General features: G+C 44.2%; 1 protein-coding gene across 1 annotated transcript; it reads right to left on the bottom strand.

Annotated features, from left to right (window-relative positions):
* Nucleotides 1–771: 771 nt before the first annotated feature.
* Nucleotides 772–4201, bottom strand: LOC118514647 (cytochrome P450 4C1-like). Its single transcript, XM_036061673.1, has 8 exons — nucleotides 3620–4201; nucleotides 3328–3525; nucleotides 3025–3213; nucleotides 2686–2758; nucleotides 2477–2603; nucleotides 2221–2409; nucleotides 1259–1566; nucleotides 772–1171 (listed from the first exon to the last, which is right to left on the bottom strand). Exons 1-8 carry the CDS (start codon nucleotides 3792–3794, stop codon nucleotides 889–891), a joined length of 1542 nt encoding a protein of 513 aa, XP_035917566.1. The 5' UTR covers nucleotides 3795–4201; the 3' UTR covers nucleotides 772–888.
* Between the last annotated feature and the right edge of the window lie 7578 nt (nucleotides 4202–11779).

The raw sequence follows: 11779 nt of genomic DNA, 5'->3' as shown, positions 1-11779 counted from the left end.
GAGTGTCTTTAAACCAAAACCAGGCATATCTAGCCGTGACTTGCTGATCAGTTTGCAAGGCTTAATCATCAAGGCAGGTGGGACCACAACATTTATGTTCCAAAGAATGTGGGTGACATCTCGAGTAGAATTTCTCTTGGCCACAAAACTATTTATTTCATGGCTCTAGGCTCGAAATCCATACCATCTTTTAATATAAAACTTTCAAGATTTTTTCAAGGGATTCAAGGACAAAATTGTTTTGGTATTCGATACTATTTAGTAGTGAGGAATCTGAAGTATCGCAAGCTGAGTTTAAGGTTATTTTTATCGAGAAATATTCGTCTATTAGGCTGGGTCCATGATGCTGAGACTGTGAGGCTTGGCACTGGTTAAAGAATTATCTCCAGGATTCTGCTTGAAATGGAAATACTGTAGTGGAGTTAGAACATATAACAGAAGAATTGATCAAATTAGGAATTAACATGGGTATAACGCCCGCAACATGGGTCAAAATCATAATATCGATATCTTAAAGTAGCAGAGTAAAGAAAACTAAGATTTTGTGCCCGGCGTATCATTTAAGCACATCCCATCAAAATTCCAAGATTTAAAAACTCCCAAATGTATGCAATTTCCGGGGGAACTTTTGAATTAATCATATTCATAGTGGATTGACAACTCCCATCAAAGCAGCACCAAGTATTGATTATAACAAAACTATTTGCTTTATATTCCTAAAACATAGTTTTATTAAAGAAATTTAATTAATGCAAAAAAATCAATGAGAAATTGTGCTTGTGTCCCTTTTATGTTCTGTTACAAGTTCGACCCTGACCACAAACATTTTTGCACCGTACAAAACTTATCATTTAATTAAAACTCTCGTTCGATCGCTCGCTCTTTCCCCTACACCACCGTCTTCCGCGATTCCAGGTACAACAGGACACCGTCCATCGGGCGCGTGATCAGCTCATGCATAATCTTCTGCTCCTCACGCGTACGCACCGAACGCAACCGGAAACGGCGCAGTATGGACGACACGATGCTTTTCTCCTCGAGCAGCGCAAACTTTTGTCCGATACAGTTTCTTGGCCCCGCGCTGAACGGGATGTACGCGTACGGGTGACGGTTTTCGGTATTTTCCGGCAGAAAACGGTCCGGGTCGAATTTCTCCGGGTCCGGGTAGTACCTGTGAAGAAGAGAAAATTGTGGGTGAAAAAAAAAGCCACAAGCAAAAAAAGAAGCAAGAGCACGGGCCATTGCCGGTCCGTCAGACCTTTCATCCCGATGCACATGGTACGCATGAATTCCCACGATGGTTTGGGCCGGCACATGGTAACCTCCGAGCTGGATGTCCTCGCTGAGCGTTCGACCGAAAAAGGACACGGACGGATAGAGCCGCAGTGCCTCCTTGATGCACCGTTCCAGCAGCTTCAGCTCGTTCAGGTCCTGCATCGTGGCCGGCCGGTTGTCACCGGGTGGAAAAATCGACTCAATTTCCTCGCACACCCGCTCCTGAACGTCCGGATGGAGGGCCAGCAGAAACAACACCCAGCTGATGCCAGCTGTCGTTGTGTCGTGTCCCTGTCGGAACGAAAACAAGGGGATGAACAAATTGAGTTCGATGTAGTCGGTCGTGGCCGGTCCGATCGCTGCGGAGACCGGCTTGCGTGCGTGCGTTATGATTGAGAGCCGCTGAGGTGTAATTTAGTGAAGCAGGTAACCTTTAGGAAAAATGATCTGCACCGAATGGGGTATTTGGGATCGGAAAATTGAACAACAGACGATGGTGTATCGGTGAACCTGGGTGGACCATGTTCTTCGCAAACAACATATGGATCAAGGACAATGGCACCGGCAGTAATACATAAATTCATGTCTTTTGCACCAGATTATATGCGATGAATCAACACAAAGATGGTTGTGTGTGGAGATGGTCAAGATTTGGTTGTTGTAAGAGAGCTGCATGAGTTTTTACGTATAGTAATGTTGAGATATTGAAAATGACCTTTTTAATTTTTTAAGTAAAAGATCTTTTTTTGAAGTAAAAGAAGTTTAAAAAGATCGAGTCGAATAATATCCTCCTATGCCAATAGTTATTTCACTCCTAGTACAAAGCTCTCATATCAAGCCTAAAAGTATGCAATTCGCTTGACACCTTTGCTGCCGACAAGCCTACGTCAATATTTGTAAACAATCGTAAATAAAGAAGCAGCACCGTCCAAGTCCATAACCTACCTCAAACATGAATGTGTCCACCTCCTCTCGGACGTCCTCGTCAGTCATAATATTGTGTGCCTGGTTGCCTTGCAGCAGGAGATCAAGGAACGCCATCCGTTTCTTGACACCAAACGTTTCCCCATTGTTCGATTCGGGATTGGTGCTCTTCTGCGATGCCTCTAGTGCTGCTTTTCGATCTCGAATCACCTGTTGTTTTATGAGACACAAGGTACATTACTTCAAGGAATGACCCATCGAAACAACATTCAACTACCTCACGCGAATAAGTATGAACAGTCTCGAGTGCGTTCGTGTAACGGGCGGCAAAACGAGACCGGAGCCATATAAAGTCCAAGTGCAGCCAGGGACGTACCATACGCTCAACAAACAGTCTGCTTAGTCTACAGAAAAAAGATAACACGAAAAGATACAACGCATTCCTTGCCGCAGCTCAGCAACAGCATCCAGAGCATCTACACTCACTCGCAGACCGCCTTGACGTAATCGTTCTCCTCACCTTCGCTCTGAGCATTTACCTTTACTCCCATGGCGGTTTCTAGCGGGAAAGAGACACAGACGGCGAATAAATACCACAACAATCCATTAAAGGCCATGTTGACAGGCGGAAGCATCTCGCGAAACAATCCCACGAAAATCCTCGCCAACAAGAGGGCCAGCATACATCAGGAACCACGGGCTGCGTTCATTCCTTCTTGTGGGTCGAATTTGGAACGCAGCCAGCCCGATTGATCCCTGGCTGTATGTACCTCGCAGCGCACAGTTGTCATCCCCGGTGCGTTGCCATAATCACTCCACACTTACCGCAAATGATGTCCAGAGCCGCCTTCGTGATAAACGGATACATGTTGACCGGTTTGCCCGTGTCGGCGTACGGCTGCAGGTGTTCCACCAGCTCCTGGCTGTTCTCCGCAAACACGTCACAGAATCCGTCCAGGATGTTAAAGTGGAAGGTCGGTGTGATGAGCTTACGGTGCTGATGCCAACGTTCACCTGTTGCTTGCCCGAAGCGGTGGAATTTGGGGTCGGCGCAAGACGGCGTAAAAGAAAATGACATTGTCAATCAAGCGTGTGTGCGGGGTTTTTTGGCAGAACCGTTGGCGGTACCTTTGGAGGTGAGCAGACCATTGCCGAGCCAATCGTGCAGGAAGCGATACATGGTGGCCTTTTCGATGTGTTTGCTGGAGCCGATCACCTGTTCGACGAATTCCGGTTTGCTGATGCGCACCTCCGGGGTCAAGCCCGTCCACACGCGATGGATGTTCGGATAGGTACGAGTCCGCTCGTCCAGCAGATAGAAGATCTCTGCGATATGGATTTTTTCAAAATTATAGAGATAGTTGTAATCCATTTCTTATTGATTTTGTTAACCACTTCCCAAAAAATCCGAATCACTCACCATGTCGCTTTTTGCCGAAAAACGAGTACATCGTGCCCACTATCGGGTACGCCTTTGGGCCCGGTATTTTCTCGAAAATTTGGCTCAACTGCCATCGCTTCATCAACCACTGTAGGTACACCGCAAACAAAACAAACACCAGCACTCCGTGGAAGATCGTGCTGAGCTCCGACATGATGAGGAATGACCACGCACGCACCAAAGCACACAGCACGCAAACAGGTTCCGCGACGTGTAATAATGACCTAATTATCCGCCACCGTTCGTCGGTAGCTTTAGCATCACCGCAGCAACGCAGGTCAGTGAGGTTGCGCCAGCTGCCACCAGACCGATCTTGAAAACCTGTTTTTGAGGCTTTTTCTTAACAAAACTGTTAAACTGTTGCACTTGAACTGATGACGATTTTTTTTGCAACAGAAGCTCCCTCAGGAACGTTGCAGTCGATCGCGAAGCGAATGATCTACTGGTTCAAGATTAAACCGTTGCCGGTGCTAAATAGCGGCGAATTTGTAGCAAGCACCAGAGCTTAGCGTAAGAAAACAAACGCGAGTATCCGTCACTCACCGTGTCTAGGCCGCTTCTAGGTCTAGAGACGTGGTGGCTGTAATCGGTGAAGCGTACATTAACGCTACAACTCGATGTATGGCACTATGGGCTGTGCACGGTTAAATTTCATTGTTAAATAAAAATTTTGACTTTAAGGAGTGAGTTTTATTTTAAAAACCTTAATTTGTGAGATATTTTTACATGTTGTTGAATGTTTAAAAATTCCTTTATTACATTAACTACATTGTAATTCTAAGTTATGATTGCATAATATTTATTTTTTTTATTTTGTTTTGATTTATTATTTGATTTACTCTCTTTGTATTGTTCATCCGTTCATAATATTCAAATTACCATCAATTTTGTAATATCTACCACGTGAGTCCCCATCAAACACGTGAGAGCTCCATTAACTTCCTATTGACATTTTAATTACATTGTGATTACAACGCTACGATTACAACGCCCGGTAACTCAGGGACTCTCATCGACTGCTCGATGATCGCGAAACCTCCACATTAGCTCATGCAAGCAGCGGTCCAACTCGCACGTATCCGATGAGCAACCTGCCGTACAACGGTGTACCACCACCACCACCACCGGCCTTGCTCTACCTGGTGCAGCGTTTTTTTTCATGTTTGTATTTTAACCAATAGGCATCACGCGCGCAACACCCTTGCAAAAACACAAGATCGCCTGCAGCCATTCTCTAGCATGTGGCGCACGTTATCGCCAAACATACCGATTCTCGGAATGCATGAGGTGGTTCTAATCGATCGATACGATCGAGACACTTGCACACACACACACACACACACACACACACACACACACTCACCCAGCTTGCCACTCGTCTATCTATCATTGTTTGTGGCGCTAAATATAGCTAAACAACGGCACGGCCTATGTGCGAAAAGCCATTCATGTGGAACATAAAAACAAAAATAGATCATCGATGATGCAAGCGGGAAACACACGCCGCAAACGCCACACAGGAGAAGCCTTTGTCGTCAGTGTTGATTGGCGGTGACAAATTGTTTCACAGCAGTACCGGTTGCAGCTGGAATGGCTTATCAGGGTTGGTCGATCGTTGAGGTGCTACCTAATTCCAGGAATTGCTCCCTTATCGGAGACACGGGATCGTGCGACTGGAGTTCGGATCGGACTGGATCGAACCTGAACTAATAAATAATTACCTCGATCGATAATCAATAGTGGGGGCAATGATGATTGTTTGTAATAGGTTGTTGCTCTTAGCATTGCACTAACAATAAAGGGCTTTCACATCACTCTATGGTAAATTTGTTTAATTCCGATCCATTTTATTGAGCAATACGGCCAAATTGTTCTTGTAGAAAACAATCATTATATCTGTCTGCTTGATCCTCAATATTAGTGAGATAAGTTTAGGATGTTGGCATCTAAATACACCTGTACAGCGAAGATCTTCGGCATGTTTTCAAACAAGAGTTTATGCACTGTAGAGTTTTGAATGAGCATTCACAATACATGCCCTTCTGAAATCTGGTCTAACTCAAGTAAGATCCTCGGGGATGGCTGAGATATCCTAGGGATTCGTTTTCTTCGAGGATCTCCAGTCAAAACTCAACGATCGTAAACTATCCGATCCAGGCCGTTCTGATTGAATAAAAAAAGTACTTGTCCATGATCTTCTCATGTGTGCTAATAGATCGTTTCTGTCTTTACCAAACCTGATGGTGGTCAAAGCTAGAAGGCCTTGATGGCTGGGAAACGTGATAAGGATGTCGAATTCATACTCCACCAGGAAGGTGCTCATGAGCGATACGTTCGGCATGAGGCAAAGAAGACCACCACTGACGTCGTTGGTTAGATCAGGTGGAGTCTAACCTGTCGATGATTGGTTGGTGGTCTGATTAGACGGCAGTCGAACCAGGAAACTGTTGGTTATGTCTTTTTATAGGCGAGCTCTATCACGAATAATTACTTGTCTTTGAGTATCGGGTTTTATTAAACTAAATTCACATTTATAGGCAGTCATAGGCGGAAATAAAATTACTTATCTCTTAGAAGCATGAATGTTATGGCTGAAGCATTTCAAAATCTGTGTCACTGCGTCATTGTATTGAGATAGATGAGGTTTGTTTGGATTATGAAGTACAGCATGTCACTTCACGTAAATATATTCTCTTGTTCCACTTAATAAGATGAAGAGATTTTATTATGTTTTTATTAACCTTCTTAGGGCTTTCTTGCCTTGGCTTGGCACAACAACATCAAGAGATCTCGGCCTGTCATTTATGGCTTGAGGGTTTCTTCTTCTTCTTCTTCTGTGGCACTACAACCTCGAGAGGTCTCGGCCTGCCATTTCTGGCTTTTCTGTGGCTTGAGGGCTTCACTGTACCAAAAACTCTGACACCATCTTAAATCTTCAACAACTTCAAATGCTGAACTGAAGAATTTCCATGTAAGCAACGAGAAACCCTTCATTATCCACACCTCATTAACCTGTTGAGGCAAGTACGCTTCAACTATTAGCTTAAGCCCTGAGGTTTTTATTCCGCCCCGAAAGATTATCATATCAGCCCGGATACTTGTTTCTCCCTTGAGGGTATCAAACAAATGCAGCGAAAGGGATTGTGGATTTTCCAAAACTCACTCAGACCCTTTTCACATCAAATTCAAATAATGAAAAAAGGCATATGATTATTTCCACTTCAAACTCGCCTTGCGGTAAGGTCACACATTACGAGGACAGGGAAAATCACCTAAAATCGTACGTCGTGTGGCACTGTTGTGAGAAGGAAAAAAACTGTTTCAAACTTAGAATAAACAACAAAAATCGCCCTTGCATGTGAGTCGTAGAACGAGGTGATAGAATTACAAATGTTTGGGTCAGTTTGTTGGGTTTTTTTTGCTGTTGTGTGTTACACATTAGTTGTTCACTCAGGCTGAAGTTGACTTTTCCCGGCAAACAGCAAACAGGCCGGTATATTGTACGGTTGAGTGACAAGGAATGGTTTTCTGGGTGGCATGCGTTTGGTATGGTGAAACCTTTTTTTGTGGTCAGCTTTTTATTCGATTCCCCCCCTTTTTTTGCTTAACGTAGTGTGAGATGCTAGAGCAAAAGTCAAAATTCATCCATCGTCAGTAGGGTGTGGAACGTTCTTTCGCCGGCATTTGTACGATTTGAGGGTTTTCCCGTTCGGTTCGGTCAAAACAGGGCAAAACTCACCGTAAACACACTACAGCAGCTCATGTGTGTGATGAGTGATGGAGTCGTATGCTCTCCCGCCACCGACAAATGGAACGGGTCGGTAAAATCAGAGTTGTTCTAATGAAATTGCTTGAAATGAAATCATATTACAACTGCCGTAACCGAAGATGGGAAAGGGGAGGAGATTCGGTTGCCCTCCCCATCCCCGCTACACTGACGCCTGACCGAAAATGAGCGGCAGAAAAAGCGCCACCCGTACCGAAGGGCCGTACCGATGGTTTATTAAATTCATACCTCAATGCTTCCGGGTTGCCGTTAAAGTTTCGGGGCTTCATTTATCATCTGCGAATGGAATGCTCTGAATGATGAAGCCAAGCAAAGGTGCGGACATTCCCGTGACGTTACCTCCCTCCTCGGAATACGTCAACGGTTGCGGTGAGTTTGTGAGCTACGCCGGAATGGATCAGCATGCAGTTGCGCTACGTCTTGGGGCTCCATTTTATGTGTCCGGGTTTGTGTAGCCGTATCGTGGATGGAGACGAACCGAAACTAACAAGCAGCGCCCAAGCGTACGAAGGGGTATTGTCATTTTCAAATGGAAAAATTTCTCACAAAAGCGAAGTACATCGAATAGAATTCGTAAATGATAACTTAACGAAAACTGTCGTCAAATATTCGTTGAGTGAGTTAGGTTCAAAGTACAGCGAGCAGAACCCTACTTACTCAACGTTAGCGATTGATTTTTTTCCCACATATGAAGTGCTCATACTTGTTTTCTATAAGTATTAAACATTCTAATATTAAAAACGATATTTATTATTTCTATGGCTTTTTCTTGACTAGCTTAACAGTCAAAATACTGCTCTTTTTCAGAAAATCTAGAGACGAAAGGCCGAGAAATTGTTAAGTTGTAGTAAAATCTCTCATTAATGAATTCTCTCAGAGTACATTCTAATGACAGGCCCAATGGCTCATGCCATAATACCGACCTACCGTTTGAGAGATCCTTTTTCTCGAACACTCGAGTCCCGCAATAGGCCTGTAAGTTTGGGTGCCTTTACACACCAGCCAGTAAATTTCGTTACAAACACCACATTCGTGGTAAACGAACCGCGTGTACTTCGTCAAATCAGTCCTCAGAGGGGATTCATCCCAGCACACACACACACACACAACAGCAGCGACGAGAATAGGGCATCGTGAAGCAGGATCATCAACCGGGGGCCGATGGCGTAAAATGGTGGCGCATAAAAAAGGTTCCAATTTTCTTGCGCTTTCAATGAGGAAAAGAAAATACTGGCGCGAGGCTAGTCTTTACAAAACGCCACCGTTCTTTTCTAATGCGTCAGGTGTTGTGAGACGCCCTCGACATCGGGAACACACTTCAGCATCGTGCCGATTTAGCCAGTACAAGGTGCAAAACGCTAACCAACACCATACCCGAGAAGTTGATGTGCACGACCTTCCACTCGTTAGCTGCAACGGCGCTGGCCTCGTCCCGTCTGCACTACCCGGCAGGATGGTGGCGATAAAAGCGAAAGAAAAGCGCCCCGTAATGGTATTTTGCAGTGCGCTTCAATCTTCGCCGGTAGCTCTTCACTTTAAAGCTCCTATTCCTCGAGCCTCATTCCTCGTTCGGGTTCTTCTGTTCGCCCATACAACGGCTGCTTCTGCAGAAAATGAAGCATTTTACTACCGTACCCTCGTACCGTTGGATTCCGCACCATAGCAGGTCCATAACATTGCGACCTTTTTTTTCCTGTGAAGCCACGGGAGAAATAAATACACTTTCCAATCTGAACAAAATCGCACGTGGTGATTCATCCACCTTGCATTCGGCGGGAGTTATGGGAGGCCTTTCGTGATGGTACAGGTTCCGTGAACCTTTCGGGAGTTTGCCTGCTTCAATAAATGTTCCAATCTAAATGCAGTCTCACGTACAATCAATGTTTAATTAGCGTAAGCTAATTGGCCGACACTGCACTGTCGGGTGGCGCTTTGCCGTTTGTATACGCTGCTCGAAGAGTTCTTGAGGGGGTGCGATTGGACGTATCCAACGCCACGTCATCGTTCCATCCGCAAGCGTTCTTTGATTGTGCTTCTTAATGGTAGGTTTTCTCGGGCAAATATCTCCCGTCGTGAGCGTGTACGGGTGTAATCTCAGCAGTGACACTCGTTACACGGAGGCTACTAACCGGCTTTATGATGTACATGTACACATGGAATCGTGCAGAGTAATATCACGTTTCGTGGGATGCTGAGTATGCGGTTTAGTGTTGTTTGATTTGGAGCTTCTGATTCTGCACTGTTTGGTTGTCCTAGATGGATTGTTTGATTGTTAAAATTATTTTAAATTCGTTTAAGTGGATATCGATAATAAGGGCCTGAGAGAATTCATTTTTCTGCAAGAATTGGTTTATAGGATATGAATTGTTAAGGGCTAAATAAACCTCAAAATATGTTCACGTTGTTTCAATCACATTAAAAATAGTTCTCCTTCATATTGGAAGAGCAATTATTGAAATGAAATGGATTTTGCTTGAAATTAGAATCTGTTTTGCAGCGTACCTACGACTTGTTGAAAAATAAACAGCTATAAGCATGCCATCTTCGGTTGAAATTGCTTTATATAAATAATATTTAAAGCTTTCTTACTATTTAAAGCACATTGAGGTGCTTGAATACATATTGGAACATTCTTCCAGCAGAATAAACAAGACAAGCAATGCCACTTCAAAATTCGAGCACCTAAAAATATGCAATTCTAAACATAATTTGTGTTTTTTGACGTTTCAAAAGATCTTGTTTTATCACTTTAAACATATGAACTATAAACTATGAAACTTTTATTATATTGTACAATTCCAAACTTAAAAAAAATTGAGAAAACAACTTTCAAAAACATGTCAAATGATATTTACTTTTTTAAGTTATGCTTAATTGTTGGAATTTTTTCCACCAACATCCACAAAAATACATTTTCATAATTTAAAAACTTCCATCTATTATGAATTTATTAAGATCATAAAAAAACCTGAAGCAAAACAGACCCGGCTGTCATTTACGAAATAAAACAAAACTGCATCAAAAATCACACAAAAAGTTAATTACAAATACACTCACTTGCACTCCAGCCCACGAGTCCCATTCTTCCAGGCGCCCAATAATCTGATTACATTCGTTACATCGCTCCAGAGCTAATTTAAATACTCTCGACTCGCTCCACTGCAGAAAGAGAGTCCGGAAGCGATGCAAGAAACTGGAAAGTGGGGTGAAAAATTAAAAACAACAACGTACTCATGACTGCATTGCACTCAAGACTCAATTTTCGTCTGAAAACACAGCCGGACACCCACCCAGACAAATGGGGGGCTGGGGGTTTCCAGGTTTCGACTGGACGGGGTGAACGTAATTCAATTTGTTACGGCCAATCGAGCACATGCACTTGCACTCTCCCGGGCCGAGGATCTCCATCTGGAGCAGGATCAGGGCCGATCCGATTCGAGCGGAAGCGGAAAAACATACATTATTCATTTGAAGTCCTTTTGCCCGATCCGCTACTCCCGCACGCTTGAGGGCTTCATCGGGGCCGGTGAAAAATAGTAGATCGAAGTTTCTGCCGATTGTACACTTTTGTCTGTTTGATCAAAGTTTGTTTCTTTCAGCGCTTCGGAACCAATCGGTAATTCATGGTGATCGGGTCCCAAAACCCATTCCCCGTACTGTCGAGGGGTTAAGGGACCCGAAAGCTAGGAATCGTATCGGCTGAGTTCGTCCAAGTTTTCGGCTACGGTTCATAGGAGCACCAGGGAGACCGACCCAGTGCAGGATAGGGCTGCAATGATTGTTATTTATTTTATTAACTTCCATTTGATTTTCACATTTATTTCTATTTCCCAAGCGATATGGTGAACCAGAAGAGTCGGGGAAGCAGTGCAACTAATGCATTGTCCCTACCATCCTTTCGAACTACGTTCGCGTATGTGTGGGTACCGCATCGGACGGCTGCCCGGTTGGTTTATCTCCAGCTTCTCTTCCCATATCCTGCCAGCATTGGGAGATAAATAAATAAGCTTCAACATATGGAAGAAGGAAGAACTCCGGTATTGTCCTACCCATCGACCACCACCGCTTATACTGCTACTACCCGTGGCACTAATCGAGTCGAGAGCTTCACCCCCTAGACGGAACCTTCCCCTTGTAAGCGTTTTCGATGTGAGAAAACACTTTGAATTACGGACACTAAATACAATCGGGCCCCTCTTTTTGCTCGGGATGGTGCCTGGAATGCTGTGAAAGGCAGCAGAGGTGCTTCGATTTTCACCACCCAAACAAGCACACACAGATACACGTAGACACAGCTACACACTCTACCAGGGAAGGTCCGCGAAAGCAACAACTTTGCAGCAGCTTACGGA

Source organism: Anopheles stephensi, chromosome 3, assembly GCF_013141755.1.
Source record: "Anopheles stephensi strain Indian chromosome 3, UCI_ANSTEP_V1.0, whole genome shotgun sequence".
Classification (NCBI taxonomy): domain Eukaryota; kingdom Metazoa; phylum Arthropoda; class Insecta; order Diptera; family Culicidae; genus Anopheles; species Anopheles stephensi.
Note: the sequence above shows the minus strand (reverse complement) of the source record. Positions and strands in the feature narration are given on the sequence as shown.